The sequence below is a fragment of the Mirounga leonina genome, unplaced genomic scaffold, assembly GCF_011800145.1.
Source record: "Mirounga leonina isolate KUSES-001 unplaced genomic scaffold, KU_Mleo_1.0 Mir_129, whole genome shotgun sequence".
Classification (NCBI taxonomy): domain Eukaryota; kingdom Metazoa; phylum Chordata; class Mammalia; order Carnivora; family Phocidae; genus Mirounga; species Mirounga leonina.
Genome location: NW_023270323.1, coordinates 9,135,240 through 9,156,508, shown reverse-complemented (window position 1 = coordinate 9,156,508; position 21,269 = coordinate 9,135,240). Strand labels below are relative to the sequence as shown.

The following is a 21,269-nucleotide window of genomic DNA, read 5'->3' as shown; positions in this document are numbered from 1 at the left end:
AAGACCATACATACAAACAAGAAAAGTAGGAAGCACAAAAGGAGTGCTTATATTTATAAAAATCAGTCAAGGGACTCACAAAATAAAAGGAGGTAAAGTATGACACTATATATCTAAAACATGGTCAGGGGAGGAGTAAAGAACAGTTTCAAACTTAAATGACCATCAACTTAAAACACTGCTATATGCAAAAGATGTTATATACAAATCAATGGTAACCACAAATCAAAAACCAGTAATAGATATGCAAAGAATAAAATTAAGAAATCAAGTATATCACTAAAAAGCCAAATAATGAGAGCACAAGGGAAGAAAGGAACAGAGAAAAACTACAAAATCAACCATAAAACAAGTAACAAAATGGCAATAAAAACATACTATCAGTAATTACTTTGAATGTAAATGGACTAAATGCTCCAATTAAGAAACATAGGGTGACCAAAATGGATAAAAAAAAAAGACCATCTACATGCTGCCTAGAAGAGACTCATTTGAGACCTAAAGACACCTACAGATTGAAAGTGAGGGGATGAAGAAACATATATCATGCAAAAGGATGTCAAAAGAAAGCCAGAGTAGCAATACTTATATTGGATGAAACAGACTTTAAAACAAAGACTGTCACAAGACATGTCACTGTATAACCATAAAGGGAACAATCCAACAAGAAGATATAACTGCTGTAAGTATTTATGCACTAAACATGAGAACACCCAAACACATAAAGGAGTTAATAACAAACATAAAGGAACTACTTGATAGTAATACAATAACAGTAAGGGACATTAACACCCCACTTAGGTCAATGCCTAGGTTGTCCAAATAGAAAATTAACAAGGAAGCTGTGGCTTTGAATGAACCAGGTAGATGTAACAGATATATTCAAAACATTCCCTCCCCCCAAAAAATCCGTCCTGAAACAGAATACACATTATTTTCTTTTTTTTTTTTTAATACACATTATTTTCAAGTACACATGGAACATTCTCCAGAAGAGATCACATATTAGGCCACAAAACAAGTCTGAACACATTCAAAAAGATCGAAGACATACCATGCATCTTTTCTGACCACAATACCATGATATTAGAAATCAACCACAAGAAAAAATCTGGAAAGAGCACAAATACATGGAGGTTAAAGAACATGCTACTAACTAATGAATGGGTCAACCAAGAAGTCAAAGAAGAAATTAAAAAGCATATGGAGATAAATGAAAATGAAAACACAACTTTGTTGTGTCTGAAATCTTTAGGATACAGCAAAAGCTGTTCTAAGAGGGAAGTTTATAGCAATACAGGCCTACATCAAGAAGCAAGAAAAATCTCAAACAACTTAACTTTATACCTAAAGAAGCTAGAAAAACAACAATACCCCTAATCAGCAGAAGGAAGGAAATAATAAAGATTAGAGCAGAAATAAATGAAACTAAAAAAAAAAAAAAAAAAAAAAAAAAAAATTTGAAAAACAAAAAACAAAACACCAAAATAATAGAGAGATCAATGAAACTAGGAGCTGGTTCTTTTTTTTTTTTTTTTTTTTTTTAAGATTTTATTTATTTGAGAGAGAGAGATGGAGAGAACGAGTGGGGAGGGGGCAGAGGGAGAAGCAGACTCCCCCCTGAGCAAGGAGCCCAATGTGGGACTCGATCCCAGGACCCTGGGATCATGACCTGAGCCAAAGGCAGATGCTTAACTGACTGAGCCACCCAGGCACCCAGGAGCTGGTTCTTTGAAAAGAAAAACAAAATTGATAAGCCTTTACCAGATTCATCAAAAAAGAAAAAAAGAAAGAAAAAAGAAAAAAAAAGGACTCAAACAAAATCACAATAAAAGAGTAGAAACAACTGATACCACAGAATTGCAAAGGATTGAAAGAGAGTATTATGAAAAATTATGTGCCAACAAATTGGACCAACTAGGAGAAATGGTTAAATTCCTAGAAATATATAACCTCCCAAAACTGAATCAGGAAAAATAGAAAATTTGAACAGACGGATTACTAGCAGTGAAATTGAATCAGTAATTGAAAAACTCCCAACAAACAAAAGCCCAGGACCACACGGCCTCACAAACAAGTTCTACCAAACATTTAAAGAAGAGTTAATACCTATTCTTCTCAAACTATTGTAAAAAATGGAAGAGGAAGGAAATCTTCCAAATTCATTCTAAAAGGCCAGCATTACCCTGATATCAAAACCAGATGAAGACACTACAGAAAAAGAAAAGTCCTTTCAGCACTTTGAATATATCAGTATCAGTATCTTTCATGAACACAGATGCAAAAATCTTCCGCAAAATATTAGCAAACCAATCCAACAATACATTAAAAAAAATCATTCACCATGATCAAGTGGAATTTATTCTTGGGGGGCAATATTCACAAATCAATCAATGTGATACATCACAGCAATAAGAGAAAGGATAAAAACCATATGGTCATTTCATTTGATATGGAAAAAGCACTTGACAAGGTACAACATCATTCATGATAAAAGTCCTCAACAAAGTAGGTTCCGAGGGAACATACCTCAACATATTGAAGATCATATATGAAAAACCTACAGTTAACATCATACTCAATGGGGAAAAACAGATTTTTCTCCTAAGGTCAGGAATAAGACAAGAATGTCCACTTTCACCATTTTTATTCAACATAGTACTGGAAGTCCTAGCCAGAACAATCAAACCAGAAAAAGGAATAAAAGGCATCCAAGTTGGTAAGGAAGAAGTTAAACTTTCACTATTTGCAGCTGACATGATACTATATATAAAAAACCCTAAAGACTTCAACAAAAAAACTACCAGAATGATAAATGAATTCAGTAAGGTTGCAGGATACAAAAATCAATGTACAGAAATCTGTTGCTTTTCTATACACTAATAATGAAGCAGCAGAAAGAGAAATAGAGAAAAAAAATCCCATTTACAATTGCACCAAAATAATAAAATAGGAATAAACTTAACCAAAGAAGGGAAAGACCTGTACTCTGAAAACTATAAAACACTGATGAAAGAAACTGAAAATGACACAAACAAATGGAAAGATATTCCATGCTCATGGGTTGGAAGAACACTGTTAAAATGTCCATACTTCTCAAAGCAACCTATAGATTTAATGCAATCTTTATCAAAATACCAACAGCATTTTTCACAGAAGTAGAACAAAAACTCCTAAAATTTGTATGGAACCACAAAAGCAGCCAAATAGCCAGAGCAATCTTGAAAAAGAAAGCTGGAGGTATCACAATTCCAGACTTCAAGTTATACTACAAAGCTATAGTAACCAAAACTGATATGGTACTGGTACAAAAACAGACACATAGATCAGTAGAACAGAATAGAAAATCCAGAAATACACCCACAATTACATGGTCAATTAATCTTCAACAAAGCAGGAAAGAACATGCAATGGGAAAATAAGTCTCTTCCACAAATGGTTTTGGGTAAACATGCAAAGGAATGAAACTGGATCTCTTTCTTACACCATACACAAAAATAAATTCAAAATGAATTGAGGACATGAGACCTAAAACCATAAAAATCCTGGAAGAATCACAGGCAGTAATTTCTCTGACACTGGCTGTAGCAACATTTTTCTAGATATGTCTCCTGAGGCAAGGAAAACAGAAGCAAAAATAAACTATTGGGACTATATGGAAATAAAAACTTCTGCACAGCAAAGGAAACAACCAGCAAAACTAAAAGGCAACCTACTGAATGGGAGAAGATATTTGCAAATGACATATCTGATATGGGGTTAGTATCCAAAATATATAAAGAACTGATACAACTCAACATCCAAAAAACAATCCAATTAAAAAAGGGACAGAAGACATGAATAGACATTTCTCCAAAGGACATACAAATGGCCAACAAACACATGAAAACATGTTCATCACTCACCATCATGGAAACGTAAATCAAAACCACAATGTGATATCACCTTACACCTTTCAGAATGGCTAAAATAAAAAACTCAGGAAACAACAAGTGTTGGTGAGGATGTGGAGAAAAAGAAGCAATTGTGCACTGCTGGTGAGAATGCAAACTGGTGCAGCCACTGTAGAAGACAGTATGGAAGTTCTTCAAAAAATCAAAAACAGAACTAGCCTATGATCCCGTAATTGCACTACGGGCTATTTATCTGAAGAATATGAAACACTAATTCAAAGGGATACATGCACCCCTATATTTATTGCAGCATTATTTACAATAGCCAAAGTAGGAAAGTAGCCTGTGTCCATCAATGATGAATGGATAAAGAAGATGTAGTGTGTGTGTGTGTGTGTGTGTGTGTGTCTATACACACACACACAATGGATTATTTAGCCATAAAAGAATGAAATCTTGCCATTGACAACAACATGCATAGATCTAGAGAGTATAACACTAAGTGAGATATATCAGTCAGAGAAATACCATATAATTCTGCTCAAATGTGGACTTTAAGAAACAAAAGAAATGAACAAAGGAAAAAAGAGACAACCAAAAGAACAGACTTTTAACTATAGAGAACAAATTGATGGTTACCAGAGGGGAGGTAGGTGGGGATATGGGTGAAATAAGTGAAGGGGATTGAGAGTACACTTATCCTGATGAAAACTGAGTAATAGAATTGCTGAATCACCACACTGTACACCTGAAACTAATATAACACTGTATGTTGACTATATTGGAATTAAAATCTAAAAAAAAGGAAATGAAAAGGCAACTCAGAATGAGAGAAAGTATTTGCATATCCTATATTTAGTAAGGGATTTATATCCAAAATTATGAAAGACTCATAACTCAATGATAAAGAAAATCTGATTAAAATATGGGTAGAGAATCTGAACAGACATTTCTCCAGAAATATATAAATGGCCAATAAGTACATGAAAAGATATTCAACATGTGGGAAATGCAAATCAAAACAATGAGATACCAGGGTGCCTGGGTGGCTCAGTTGGTTAAGCATTTGCCTTCGGCTCAGGCCATAATCTCAGGGTCCTGGGATTGAGTCCTGCATCGGGCTCCCTGCTCAGCAGGGAACCTGCTTCTCCCTCTGCCTCTGCCTCTGCCTCTCCTCCCTGTTCCTGCTCTCTTTCTCTCTCAAATAAATAAATAAAATCTTAAAAAAAAAAAATGAGCTACCACTTACCAGGGAAATTCCAAAATTCCTCTGAAAGAGAAAATTTGATGGAAAAATAAAGGAGCACAAGAATGAGCCATCTAAAAGCCAGAAACAAACTCAGGTATGTGTGCAAAGTTAATATGTGATAGAGTTGGCACTGTAAATTAGCAAAGAGATAATGCTGCTCAGTGTATTATTTGGCAACAATTAGCTATCTGAAGAAAATCAAACTGAATCTATACATGACACATGATAAATTCTAGATAAAAGTGTAAAGTTAATCATAAAAAAGCTATAAATATAACAGAAGAATATATATTGTAATACCTTTGTTATTATTAAGACAATATTACTAAGCAAGAAATAGTATTCAGATTTATTATTAAGATACAAATCCTGATAAAAAGAAAGGGGAAGAGTTGACAAATTTAAGTGAATTAAAAATTTTAAAAATTTAATAAATCACCATAAAGCTAAAAGGCAAACATAATAGGAATGAAGTTCTACATTTTTTTTTTAGCAAAGGATTAGTTTTTAGAAAACCTAAGAACTCCTACAAAGCAAGAAGAGCCATAAATTTAAAATAAAGTAAAAAGCAATCATAAGACAGAAGCAGAAACTACAGAGAAACACAAATATAATGCCACCTACCACATAAGTCTAAAATATACACAACCTCACAATTAGGAGAGCATTTTTTCCCATTAGATCAACAAGTATTTAAATATGTGTTAACACTCAGTATAGCAAGCTTACAGGGAAATGAGTATTCTAAACACCAATGGTAGAATTATATAAATTGTTACAGCCTCATGAAGGGCACCACACATTAATTTTAAAATGCATAAACTCCTCAGCCAAGCAATTCCACTTCTAGGTTATCTATTCTAGAGAAATAGTTACAGATGTACATAAAGAGTTACAACATTCAATACGTTCACTGCATCTCTGTCTTAATCTATAAGAATTGACACCTCAGTGCTTATCAGTATGGGGAAAATTAACCGAGTTAGGGAAAATTCATAGTATTCAAAATATTAAAGAATGAGGTATATAAGAGTGATATTAAAAGTTCCAGTGGTACTGTAAAAAAACCAAGCTTCATAATATATGCATCATGATCAGACTTACATTTAAAAAATAAACATCTATGGCTGTGTTCAGAAATTAGGAAGGATATCTACCTAGTGGTTATGGATTTTATCCCTAGGAAGGAGAGGTTGGTGTGGGAGGTACTAATGGGGGATACTTTATTTTTATCCTATATACCTCTATATTATTTGAGTATTTACAATGATAATATTACATGATAATCTAAATTTAATAAACCTATAACTGGAATTACATGTTGAAAACCTATAATTAAAGAGCCACCCAAAAGCCCAGCATTCAGAGCACCAAACATTCATCTGTTGTTGGTGCATATTCTTCCATTTTATGATTATACATTTCATAGCCAATACCTTTTTACATCTGAAATTTTATGTTCTTTCAAAAGTTAACATTATTTCATGAGGATGTTCCCTTATTAAAAAAAAAAAAAGTTTCCTCATCTACTGACTAAGGCAATATAGTCATCTTATGTATTAAGAAAAGCATTTCCTTTGTTCGTCTTTTTGTGGTTCATGTGAGAATTATCCTTGAATCATAGTCCATACATGTGATAAAGATGATCAGTGGAAAGCTAAGTGAGGTCACTGGAGTTGAAGTGTCTGCTTTTCCTTAACCTAAACTGAGGAACTTCAAGGACAACATAAACCACTTCTGCCTCTTTAGAATCAATCAGATAAATGAGACAGTATAGTACTTGGTAAGAGCTCAATAAACAGCTGTTTTAAGAATTATACTCTATTTCTTTTATTTTTTATTTTTTATTTTTTAAATTATACTCTATTTCAATGTGAAAAGTACCTAGTGGCAACTTCTATATTTGTAAGTTTAGAAATACGTACCAAGTCGATCACAACAATGTACATGTACTTAATGCCACTGAACTGTACACTTAAAAATGGTAAAACGGTAAATTTTGTTATGTATATTTTACCACAATACAATAAGCTTAAAAGCTATACTAATTAGTAGAGCCTATAATAAAAACTCATCACTTATTTGATATTTGATTGAAGCAGGTTACCAGAAATTCCAGATCAAGCCCAATCCAGTAAGTCAGCAACAAAGTATGAATCTGTGTGTTATAAAATAAGTGCTCTAGGTGCACCCGGGTGGCTCAGTTGGTTAAGCGTCTGACTTCAGCTCAGGTCATGATCCCAGGGTCCTGGGATCAAGTCCCACATTGGCTCCTTGCTCAGTGGGGAGCCTGCTTCTCCCTCTGCCTGCCACTCCCCCTGCTTGTGCTGTCTCTCTCTCTCTGACAAATAAATATTAAAAAAATAAAAATTTGCTTTCACCTCTCTTAGAATCTAGGGTTTCAAAATTACTGAACAGTTTTCCACTTATCTTCATTTCTTACACGTAAATCACCAAAGGCTTATTCTGAACGTAGGAGTAAAAAGAATAAATACAGCTTATTTCGTTAACACAAAGTTCGTGAGTAAAAAGTCAGTGGAGCCTATGTTTGAGATATTTATTCATGAGACCCTAACATATCCTATGAAATGCTAATATTTAAAATTTAAATCTCAGGACACCTGGGTGGCTCAGTCAGCTAAGCGTCTGCCTTCGCCTTGGGTCATGGTCCCAGGGTCCTGGGATCGAGTCCCACATCAGGGTCCTTGCTCAGCGGGGAGCCTGCTTCTTCCTCTGCCTGCCACTCCCCCTGCTTGTGCTCCTCTCTCTCTCTCTCTGACAAATAAATAAAGTCTTAAAAAAAAAAATTAAAAAAATTTTAAATCTCTAAGGTTACAATGGGAATAGTTATTAAGGTAGAACTTCTTGGGGCACGCTCAGTCAGGTAAGCGTCTGACTCTTGGTTTCAGCTCAGGTTATGATCTCAGGGAGAGATTGAGCCTGCAGAGGGCTGTGTGCTGAGCAGGGAGACTACTTGAAGATTCTCTTCCTCTGCCCCACCCACCCTCGCGTGCATATGCGCACATGCACTCGCATGCGCTCTCCTCGCTCTATTTTTTTTTTTTTTTAAAGGTAGAACTTCCGGCCATAGGCTGTGAATGTCCTGGAACCCTGGACTCACCGTGATCTAAGCCAGAGTTTATATTTGGACAGTTATTCTGAGAACTGTAATATTACTAGTTCTGGGCTGATGAATGAGTCTACAGATGAACTGAGTGTACAAGCAGATACACTATTTAAAAAATTGCTGAGAATTTATGAGAGCTTTTAAAGTGTGAGTATATTCTTTCTCTGTCCTTATAACTAGAAGAAATGTGTTTGATATCAGTGGGGATTAGTAGGTTAATAGAGTTAAAAGAAAAGTCCCTGGATTGCAAAATCATGTTTCACATATCAACAATTAAGGAATTAACAAGGAAAAGGAAATATGAAGTTTTACAAAAATTCTGCTATAGCACCCGCCAAGGAGACAAGTTTATTTCTAGTCTAGTTAATGCCTAGAAAACAAATGTAGCAAAGGCTAATTTTCCTGTCACTGACATACTGAGCCTGTATTTTTCTATTAGCAATGATTTTATCAATTTAAAAAATTATGCAATATATTATACTCCTTCCCTTTCTGCTAATCAATGTTTCAGATTAAAAATTTTTAAATGCCCTTTTTAGTGAAAGTAAAACTTATTTCCAGAATTTTATATAAGGTTGTTGGAAATATTATAAATTGTGGTTTTCATGAGAATGCGTTATCTGCCTTATTCAACACTGGGATGAAAAACAAGGATAAAATGCCCAATAGCAAGCTAGAACTCCTCTACCACAAATTGGTTGACTTTTCAGTCTGAAATACGATTCTACAACCCAAGTAATTTCAGGCAGCGATAAAGAAAAAGTGGCATGTAATATTAACAGCAAAACTCCACTAACTTACTGAAAGCAATTTGGCCCAAACACAGTGGCGAGGTTGTGGACATTCATGCGATTCTGCACATGGTGCTTGGCTACTTTTGTCAAGAACCGGCACAGGTACTTGAGGAGGCAGTAGTGGGTGTCTGGCAGCTCTTCTATTAAGTCTCTTAAACTACTCTCCTGAGCATCATTTCTGTCATCTGGAAAGAAAAAGGATAAAAAATGCTCTCAGGCATATTTCACAGTAACAAAAACAAAAGCAGAGAGGCATAATAAGGTCTAACATTTTATTCAGGAAAAAATTCCTGAAGACTTAAATCAGCCATTGGAAAAAGAGGGGGGGGGCAGTTTTGCCTTTTCTTTCATTTTTGAGCATTTAACTTTTTTTAATGTTAAAGATTTACTAACTTATTCAAGACATCCTGAAAATCATGACCTTTACTCAGTGCATAAAATGGGTTCATATTTCACTTCTGTGTGTTCCTTACCCAAAATTAAGGTAAAGGTTGGCTTTTTATCCATAGTGGAGCCTCCTATTTGATTACTGTCTTCAAGTTGGTTAAAAAACAAGAATCTCTTAGTTGAATAAAATTTAATACAAGAGACATTCCTGGGTCATCATGAACAGGACTCAACTTAGTTGTCAGGAAATCTGTAGCTAGAGAAAAATGAAGGAAACTTTTAATTTTTTTTTTTAAAGATTTTATTTATTTATTTGACAGAGAGAGACACAGCGAGAGAGGGAACACAAGCAGGGGGAGTGGGAGAGGGAGAAGCAGGCTCCCCGCAGAGCAGGGAGCCTGATGTGGGACTCGATCCCAGGACCCTGGGACCATGACCTGAGCTAAAGGCAGTCGCCTAACCAACTGAGCCACCCAGGGGCCGGAAACTTTTAATTTCTATATAGCTTTTTATCTCTCCCATGTCAGAGTTTAGAATTTGATATGTGCTTCTCATACAAAAACCAAAAATATCTTACAGTGAGCCAAAATTCAGACATATGAAAAGTTTCCTTCAATTCTCAAAGATTTATGTGTTTTGTCAATATCTAAATACAGTCCTTTTAGGCACATGTCTAAGGCAATGAAAACTTAATCCAGTTACTACTACTATACATTGGATTCCTTAATTTACATAGGTCAGCTGCTTTAGCCAGTCAAGTGAATAAGAAACAGTAAAGTGAGGCAAATGTGACACAAAGGAAGTGGATTTGTCAGTGGTACAAAATTTATGCATAGCATTAGGCCATCGAAAGAAGTGAAAATCCAGAAAACATGCAGAAAGTCACAGAAACTGCTGAGTGGCTGCAGAGCAAGGATTAGGAAGGTAGGCTCAGGAGTCACTTTCTGGGTTAGGATCCTGGTTCTGCCACCTGCCACCTTTGTGACCTTAGACTCTATACTAAACCATTTCCTCATTTATAAATGGAAATACTAACTACCTCATAGGGTTGTGATGAGGATTAAGAGTTTCAATTTGCAAAGTACTTAAAACAGAGAGGTTGACACATGGTAAGCATTATGTAACTACTTGTTAAACAGAGTAACTTCTTTTACTTTACCTTCATTAATTTGGTTTTATGAGAACACTGAGGTTTTAATGAAATGCTTTTAAAATGAGTCCATTTCACCCTTTTGAACGCTAGAATAAGGGATGCTGCCAAAAACAGCAATGCCAAAAATGTGTAGACTTCAATCATTGTTAAAATCGTTTTGGAGAACATTCTATATATGATTGGAGTAATTATTTCTCACAGATCACCAACAATGTGATCCAATAATCTATACAAGGTTTATGGAAAAACAGTTTTCTTGATATTAGAAAATTTTCACATTACATTACTTTAAAAAGAGAAATCATATACAAATACTTTGATAATCCCTAAAAACATGTGGTGTGTTGCTTATGATGGCATTATTTTCCACTGAATTATGATGTTGACTATGTAAGAAATGGAAATAATTAAGTTTGGAGTAAAAACTTAAAACTACCCATTTCTCATACCTTTATGGTTAGAAATAAATATGATCTATAAGAAAATGAATTCTATTTCGTCTTTTTAATTTTCTTACAGTGACTAATCCAAAGTGAATCTGGATGTTTTCACGGGTGTGTACTGTCTGTTTAAAACTGTGGTTTAATTCCAGCATTTAAGGATACAGGCAACAGCATTCCAACAGCCTTGATAATGGGCCGTTCGTCTTCTGGCTCTGAAATGAAACCTCAAATCCTAAGGCCAGCAATGTGTGAAGACACCAGATTGAATAAAAACAAATACTGAAAACAGTTATGAGTGGGGCGCCTGGGTGGCTCAGTCGTTAAGTGTCTGCCTTTGGCTCAGGTCATGATCCCAGGGTCCTGGGATCAAGTCCCACATCCGGCTCCCTGCTCTGCGGGAAGCCTGCTTCTCCCTCTCCCACTACCCCCCGCTTGTGTTCCTGCTCTCACTATCTCTCACTATCTCTCTCTCTAACAAATAAATAAAATTAAAAAACAAAAAAAAGAAAACAGTTACAAGTTTATGACAATAACATCTTTGAAAGAGCGGGAGCACTTTCATCATTTATTTCCAATTTTTGAAATATGATAAATAATTTTCCCAGGAAATAAAACTGACAATAGGGAGACAGATACATTCAGAAAATCTCAAACTTAAAAAAACAACATAATTCCTTTAGAGAATGAATGGCAGAATCAACAAATATGTTCTCAACAAGAAAAAGTAGTTGAGGAAAAAGTATCTTCTGTTTCCTACGATGGAAGACAGATTCAGTGATTGACTCACTAAGCGAGTATGTCAGTGTCCTCTGCCTCAGAGGTTGTAACGGCAACACGCTCACTTTGAACCCTGAATATTCATAATTTACCTCCCAACTCTGTTCAAATATACTGACAGTGCAGTAAAGACCTTGATTTATTAGCATAACATTTCTTGTCACATCTTTTCCTACTAATTATGTGTTAACATACTGAGAATCTGTAATTTGTGCTGTTTCTGGAAATGTGATAAATATCACTGCTACACTCAGCCTGCAGCCCTCTTATAGACAAGATTTCCAATACATGAGAATAATTGCTCAACACCTTTAAAAGAGGCTGCTAGGGGTGCCTGGGTGGCTCAGTCCATTAAGCATCTGCCTTCAGCTCAGGTCATGATCTCAGGGTCCTGGGATTGAGTCCTGCATCAGGCTCTCTGCTTGGTGGGGAGTCTGCTTCTCCCTCTCCCTCTGTTCTCTTTCTTTCTGTCTCTCTCCCTCTCACTCTCTCTCAATAAATAAAATCTTTAAAAAAATGTTTTAAAAAAATTAAAGAGGCTTCTAGAGGTTGCCTAGCACAGCAAGTGGGGGCAGGGGTGGTTGGAGGGGAAGCAGTATTGGTATAAATGTGCCTTTTGATTCCTGAGAGCAAAAGCTTATAATAATTATTTTATTATTGCTTGCATTATTTTTTGATTTGCTGATACCTAAATATAATAAACACTGCCTTGCCATTCATGTTCTTGCACTGATATTGGTAATCACAATGGCTTCAAGGTCTCATATTATTAAAAAAGCAAGCAACGCTTCTATTTTTGTGAACATTTATTCATTATACTTATGCTATGTGTGATATTTATCACATGCTTTCTGTGGTCTGGCATTCTCTAGGGATACAGCACTGCAAACAAACTTTTATAAAAGTTGTAATATAATGGGAGAGACAGGCAGTAGTCTAATAACATATATGTGAGTGGTAACATAAATGCTCTGAAGAAATATAAGGCAGGACAATGAGGAATAAAGCAGAGTGATATGGGGGTGGGAACGTTCACTCAGCATGATCTGGGAAGGCCCCTCTGACATGGCGACAATTAAGCAGAGAGCTGAAGGAAAGGGGGGAGCGCATGCTAAGCAGTAGAAACAGCAAGGGTGAAGGCCAAGTGTTGGGAGAGTGGCAGGAAATGAAAACAGGAGACAGTGGAGGAAAGAGCTAGGGAAGATCATTACAGTCTTATTATAAACCTTGTTCCCTCCTCTTCAACCCTGAGCGAGGGTTTTGAGCTATGAGATTGTTAAAAGGAACACTCTGGTGATGGGTATTAAAGAGGGCACGTACTGCATGGAGCACTGGGTGTTATATGCAAATAATGAATCATGGAACACTACATCAAAAACTAATGATGTATGGTGATTAACATAATAAAAAAATGATATATGGCCTCTATCCTCAAAGGGTTTTACTCTAGTTTGGGAAGATAGAGAACATATATTAAATGTAGTTTGCATAATAAAACAATTTTAATGTTGCACCAGAAAAAAAAAAAAAAAAGGACCACTCTGGTTGCTGTGTTGAATCTGGACTGTAGGGGGCGCAGTGGAAAGCCGGGGGCTGACCTGGGAGAGGCCAGTCCCAGAGAGAGAGGCTGGTTGCCTGGAGCAGGTTGATCACAGTGAGATGGTAAGGCAGGGGCCAATTCTGGATATAGTTTGTATCTTGTCTGTTTTACACATGGAAGTTGTTTGTTTTATATATGAAAAATGCATGCATGGAATACACATTCAGTCATTCAACAAATATTTACTGAGTGGCTATTCTGTGCCTGGCACGATTCTAAGCATTTGGGATATATCAGAAAACACAAACAGAAATCCCTGCCCTCAGGGAACTTATATTCTAGTAGGTGCGACCTTAAGCAATAAAAACAGAATTCAGAGCACCAGTCGGGGTGAGGGTGGTGATTACAATATAAATAAGATTGTCAGCAAGGCCTCATTGAGAAAATATTTGATGTTTATTGGCAGTTAAAAAAAATCCATAAACTAGCAAATGTAAGCTCATTCAGAGTTGGTTGGGGGCTGAGGTTTAAACATCTTTTAAATGCCTTGCATATAAAAAGTGATAGTTTTAATAGACTGAAACACACTTTTAAGATACACAGATAGTAACACAAACTAGTATACAAATAAAGAGACATCTATATTCCAAATATATCTTGAAGAAATAAATACTTTAGTCCATTTATACAACTAGCTGAGCTGAAGTGTTAGGTAGGAAGGGGATCAGAGTATTCAAATGATAACAAAAGTTGTCATTTGGTGGTCAGAGGATAAGGATATTCAGCAATGAAATTCCACAGAATGGTCTCTGAAACAGAAGTGAAATGTACCTCTGCAGTTGTATTAAAATATTTTAACTGTTGGGGCACCTGGGTGGCTCAAGCGGTTAAGCATCTGTCTGCCTTCCGCTCAGGTCATGATCTCAGGGTCCTGGGATCCAGCCCCTCCTCCCGCTCCCTGCTCAGTGGGGAGCCTGCTCCTCCCTCCCACTTGTGCTCTCTCTTGCTCTCTTTCTCAAATAAAATCTTTTTTTTTTTTTTTAAGATTTTATTTATTTGACAGAGAGAGACATGGCAAGAGAGGGAACACAAGCAGGGGGAGTGGGAGAAGCAGGCTCCTCCTGGAGAAGGGAGTCAGATGTGGGGCTCGATCCCAGGATCTGGAATCATGACCTGAGCCGAAGGCAGATGCTTAACAACTGAGCCACCCAGGCGCCCCTAAAATAAAATCTTTAAAAAAATATTTTAACTGTTTAAACTTATAGTTATTTCTAGAATTAAAATCGAATAAAAATTAGAATACATTATAATTTATGAGCCAAAAGGTTTAAGAAAACTTTGCAGATGGAGTAATGGTTAATAATTAAAAGTCATCATTTTCCTTAACATTAATCTTTTCCTAGGACAAGAACTTTCTCCACTAGTGAAAAGAGCCACTTCAAATTATACAAGTTTTCTTGAAAGCTTTCATTTGTTGTTGGCTAAATTTCACCCATTTCTCAAGCTAAAACACAAAAATAAAACAAGCACAGTATATATAGTATACAGAGAAAACTACTCAGCACTTAAAGACTATACCATAAAAACTTTTGCATTCCAGATTAAGTAGCAAACATTGAACCATGTGACAAGTATTTGTTCTCATTAAGAAAAGATTATGATCGGGGTGCCTGGGTGGCTCAGTTGGTTAAGCGACTGCCTTCGGCTCAGGTCATGATCCTGGAGTCCCAGGATCGAGTCCCGCATCGGGCTTCCTGCTCAGCAGGGAGTCTGCTTCTCCCTCTGACCCTCTCCCTCTCATGCTCTCTCTCTATCTCATTCTCTCTCTCAAATAAATAAAATCTTTAAAAAAGAAAAGAAAAGATTATGATCATAATTAGCAATGCTGAACCTATATCACAGGATGGCACTTAACTCTAATCTGGACATTTATCCTGGTGCTTGTCACGTGCTCTGATTTTTCAGTGGCCATGAAGTTATACTGTACTTACAACCTTAGACTCAAGGAGAAAAAAAAAAAAACACAAAAACAGGCAAAATGCTAATCTCTACCATGATATATCTCAGAGCCAATGAGAAGGTCAACATTAAAAGACCCAAAATATTTAGCCTCATGGCGCCAGATTTATCGAAGTAGCTTTTTATTTCCTCATTAAGCCTCACAAAGGATTTATGAAAACTTGCTAATCTGTTAGATAGAACAATAAGCTGTTGCTGACTTTGAAGATGAAGAAAGGTCATAAGCCTGAGCATGTGGACAGCCTCTTAAAGCCAAGAAGAAGCTAGCAAGAAAACAGGGATCTTGGCCTTATCACTATATGGAATGGAAAAGTGCCAAGGATCCAAGTGAGCATGGAAGCAGCTTCTCCCCTGGAACCTTCAGATAAGAACCCAGGCTGACCAACACCTTGACTTTGGCCTTGTGAACCTGGAGGAGAGACACCAGCTGAGCCCACAAACTTCTCACCCATAGAATACTGAGATAATTTGTGTGGTTTTTAAACCACTAAATTTGTGGAAACCTGTCACAGCAACAATAGGAGCCTAATATATCTCCAGTTAGAGAGGACTAGACTGAAAGAGATTAATTAACTTGTCCACGTTCACACAGTTACCAAGTAGCCAAGCTGCAACTCATATGTGGCAGTCTGACCTCAGAGCATGTGATCTGATCAGTGCACTCTAACAAAGTTAGATATTGTCACTGTTATTATCATAGAGCAACTACCACACTGTCTCGTACATGTAAATGTTTAACAAATGTTTCCTGAATCAACAAATGAACAAGCAAAATTGGTAAGTGGTGGAGGTGGGAATCTTAATTCATTTATGATAAATTATAGCTTCTTAAGGTCCTGAGGTGCGTATGGGGGAACGTTTTAATAAAAACCTCCATGAATGTCTGGGCACAAAATGCTTTGTAGAATACATGAGAACAAAACATGAATTGTATTTCTTTCTAAATATGCAGTTGCAAAGAATGGGGAAAAATAATCATAAAATGCCAGCTACACTGGATTAGACTGGGTTTTAACCCTGCATTTCATACCCCAGGAATGGAATCACTTCTTTAGAGTGAGGAAAAGCTTACCTAAAGAACATAATTATATTTTCTGGTTAATGGAATTGGTATATTTCTATATAAAAGGAAAGGTTATATGTTTACAGCTCTCTTGCAACCCTTGCCCATGACAAAGTTCTCAAAGCCTTACACAAATTTCTGAAAGGACAGGATGATAAAGTAACTAATAAAATTTAATAAATTACAGTCTATTCTTAGACATTAATGAAACTACAAATCTTATTCTGATTAGATTCTACAAACGCAGAGGTGTATTTATTACCAAATTAGCCAATATCTACACTCCCAGAATGAGCCGTCACGTAAAGGCAAGGCCTGCGGGATGACAAAAGAATTAGATGATAACTTTACATTTCAGTCCCATAATACTCCCAGTGTTACCTAAATAGCGTGTCATCAAGTCTATTCTGTGGGCATTTACTGAGTGCTAAATGCTTGCTAATGGGGGAAGACTGGCATAGATAAAAATGTAAGAAACACATGAAATAGGGGCTCCTGGGTGGCTCAGTTGGTTAAGTGTCTGCCTTTGGCTCAGGTCATGATCCCAGGGTTCTGGGATCGAGCCCGCATCGGGCTCCCTGCTCGGCGGGAAGCCTGCTTCTCCCTCTCCCACTCCCCCTGCTTGTGTTCCTTCTCTCGCTGTGTCTCTCTCTGTCAAATAAATAAATAAAATCTTTAAAAAAAAAAAAAAGAAACACATGAAATAGCCTATCTGAAGTCAAAACTGGGAGCTCCTATCTAGGCTAGATATTAGAAACAAGTATTTACCAGCTAAAGAACCTGTTTATGTGGGAATGTCAGTACACAGGAGAATAGAAAAAACAATCATAGCACTTTGGAAGGGGAGCCTCCACAATGTAATATGCTAATCTTGAACAATATTGGCAATATCCCAGCTAACAAACTTGGCTCTTTCCATAAATCTAGTGCTATATTAAATGGGCAAAGTACAGTAAGTGTATAATCTCAATGGGAATCACTTTACCACCAGTTTCCCACCCTCCAAAAGACTAGTGATTAAATGCTCAGCTGTAACGGACTTATCTGGTGTCATATGAGATAAACCATCAAACCCAGAGTTTTTAAGCCTCTTTTGAATGTTGCCTCTTTCTCCGGTAAGTCCTCAAATTGTTTATGGACTCAGTGTAAAGGTTGATTATTTCCATGGGTTTAGCAAAATACTGGTATTGAGAATACAGCTTAACAGCTTTGGGGCAGAGCTTTAGGTGACTAGCAAGCTAATCATTTGTCATCCCTTCAAATTGATATTCTTTAAACTTTCATTATTTTACATGAGTTGATTTTCTACTAATACAAATTATATATATAAATATTAATACATATAAATATATACTTATATAAATTAAAAATTCATTTACTAGCTGTTGTATTTCTCTTCCAGCTCAATTAAGATACTCTTCACATAAAAACGTTAGTGAAAAATATAGAATTAACTGAGGTTTTCATTCAATTAACAATTCATTCTAAAAATCCCTAACAGACATTATCATCTTGGCCTTTCAGCAGCTGGTCTCCTGTTTTTCCTCTTCAAGCCCATAATCTTTCTACTATTAAAAATTCTATTCCCTGTACTACAAGAATAACTAAAAACACAGACAATAATAGGTGTTGGCAAGGATGTAGAAATTTTAAACCTTCATTCATTGCTGATGGGAATGGAAAATAGGACACCTATTTTGGAAAACCGTTCCTTAAAATGTTAAACAATGTCACCCTATGACCCAGCAATTCCACTCCTAGGTAGATACCCAAGAGAAATGAAAACATATGTCCCTACAAAAACGTGTACATAAATGTTCATAACAGGATTCTTAATAGTCAAAAGGTAAAAACAACCCAATGTCCATCAGTGGGAAAGGTGCTATATTCATACAACAGAGTATTAACCAGCCATAAAAAGGAACAAAGTACTGATGTTCCAACATGGATGAACCTTGAAACACATGCTAAGTGCAAAAGGTCAGTCACAAAAGACCACATATTGTGTGACTCTATTTACATGAAATGTTCCTAAGTCCAGGCAAATCTATGTAGCCAGAAAGATTAGTGTATGCCTAGGGCTGTGAGAAGTGGGAGAGATGTAGAGGAAGGAATGGGAGTATCTGCTAATGGGTTTGGAGTTTCTTTTTCTTCTGGAGTGATCAAAATGTTCTAAAACTAAATAGTCATGATGATTGTGTTCTGAAAATACTAAAAACCACTGAATTATATACTTTAAAAGGGGCAATTTTATGGTGTATAAGTTGTATCTCAATAAATTTGTTCTAAGGAAATTCTGTTGGCTTTAAAATCAAGTATAAGAAAAAGAAAGTCAGAGGAGACCTGGTTAAAGATAAGCTTATCTACTTTTCTAATACCTCACTAAAATAACAATGAAAGAATTTTTTAAAAGATATAAGCCATCAACACACACACACACACACACACACACACTCTACAACCAGTTGTTCTAATGCAGATTAACTGCTCAACCATGGCCTCTCTATCCAAGTTTGCATAATCCCACTCACTACTCAATGCTATCTCCTAGGGCCAAAAAGGAAAATAAAGATTTATACATGGGCTCAGGAAACAAAAGATCTTGATCTAGTTATCAGGATCTACAATCTTAGAGATCATGGGGGGTTATAAACACAAATAATATTTTCCTGTCACAGGGATCTGGAGGGAAGTAGAACCAACAGGAATGTCATCAAATGTACAGAGTCCAATTTATTCCAGTGGAGGTTTTGCACATTTGACTAACTGGCTTCTTGGGCAGATATGCAGGTAGCAACCTTGAACTCTTTACTGGGTTTAGGTCTACCCAGAAAAACAGAATAATTTATATATTTGGCATTGCTTATAGAAAAACCTAAGAGGCATATACTGGAAATGGAAAGGGCTTAAATACGGAGTTTAGTATAATGATTCTGTTTTTCATGGAAACAGAGCCTGAAAGGTTTTAGAACAGACAGGGTTTTTCAGTCACTTGGATTCACTTCCCAAGTCTTTGAAATATTTGCCTCTCTCTTCTTGGTTGTTCTTTTTTGGCCTTGGTTGCTTATACTTTTTAAACATCTTACTGTCCTTTTAGTGGATTCTGGGGTTGAATAATTTCAAAAGAAAAGGAATTTCTCAGTAAGAAGGAATTAACCCAGGGAAGGAAATATGTCATATTCTTCCTATGGAGCTCATACTATCCAAAGAGTGATTACTTAATAACCAGTATTACAACTAGCCAAGAATTGCATGGTATTTTTAAATTTGCAAGGCAGGGGCGCCTGGGTGGCTCAGTTGGTTGAGCGTCTGCCTTCGGCTCAGGTCATGGTCCCAGGGTCCTGGGATCGAGCCCCGCATCGGGCTCCCTGCTCGGTGGGAAGCCTGCTTCTCCCTCTCCCACTCCCCCTGCTTGTGTTCCCTCTCTCGCTGTGTCTCTCTCTGTCAAATAAATAAAATCTTAAAAAAAAAAAATTTGCAAGGCAAAATTACTCAGCTAAACTCCAACAATAAAAATGGCATTATGATACATAGTATGGATAAAAGACAGGCTTAACTCAAACTTACTCTGGTGAATTCCTCATGTAATAAAGAAAAACATAACTCAATCTTAAGCACAACTCAGTTTATTAAATTAGATTTCTTTACAATTAGGCATTGTACTGATTAAAATGACCCTATTATTAGGGTGGCTTCCTTAAAAAAAAAACAGTTGCTGTCTAAATTATCAAATTCTCATAAGCTAAAATTCACAGGCTCTTAACTCTCACATATTGTTTGCACAGCTGCTACTATAAAATTCTGTTCCATTTAAAATCAAGTACAGGGGGAGAAAAAGGAAAGGGAGAACATCCATTTCAAGAGAAGGGTTGATCACTTGTGTTTATCTAATTAAATCTTCTTCCCCAGAATCCACTAAAATGACAGTAAGATGTTTAAAAAGTATAAGCACCCAAGGACAAAAAAGAAGAGCAGAGAAGAGAGAGGCAGATATTTCAAAGACTTGGGAAGTGAATCCAAGTGACTGAAAAACCCTGTCTGTTCTAAAACCTTTCAGGCTCAGAGGAGCCCTCTACCACCCTGTGCATCCAGGCAAGCATGTGGTCAGGCAGGACGGGTGAGGCTTAGTCTTTGGATACTGTTAATGGATTCTTGCATGCCAGAGATAGCCAAGGGCTAGAGCAAGGACAACAGCTGAAAATGTGAGGACTAGTGAAAATCTGCTAAGAAAGGGCCCATTAGCATACTTCCTACTTCCCTGCTCTTGAGGAACACAACGGCTGAAAAGAAAAACATGTCCACATAGAGACATTTGTGGGTCCCCAAATCAGATAGGTTACATTTCCCTCCATCTATACCCACTATCTAATCCTCCTAAAGCAAAGTACACCGTTGTCCCCATACACAAATGTTTTTCTTAAATCACGATAGCCAAGACCACTTATGTTTACATGAAGAGATGCACGAAATCCCACAGACAAAACAAATATAGGGAAAAGAAAACTTAAACAAAAACAAACCCTTGTTAGTATTCTCAGAAAGATAGGATTAGGAATAGGATGCTATGAAAAAAGAATAGAGTGCTTTGAAAAAGAAATAGCACTAATAGTTTGGATATTAACAATATAAAACTAAAATTTAAAAAATGAGGTTGGAAAATAAAGTTGAGAAAATTTCATAGAAAACAATTAAGAGACTGTGATAGGAAAATAAGCATTCAAGATGGTGACAGAAGATCCCAAACACATCTCCTCCCACAGATGCAACCAATCTACAGCTACATACGGAAAAATTTCCTCTGAAAAAGACCTGAAAAACAGTGGA

The 21,269-nt window shown here is 36.5% G+C and overlaps 1 protein-coding gene across 3 annotated transcripts in view; it reads right to left on the bottom strand.

The window, feature by feature from the left end:
- FAM13A (family with sequence similarity 13 member A) overlaps window positions 1-21,269 on the bottom strand; it is a 351,884-nt gene that overhangs the window by 275,242 nt on the left and 55,373 nt on the right. For all 3 annotated transcript variants that reach the window (XM_035004519.1, XM_035004518.1, XM_035004520.1), the window contains exon 4: window positions 9,071-9,248. In XM_035004519.1, the coding sequence (XP_034860410.1) occupies window positions 9,071-9,248 (178 nt within the window). The remainder of the gene's footprint in view (window positions 1-9,070; window positions 9,249-21,269) is intronic.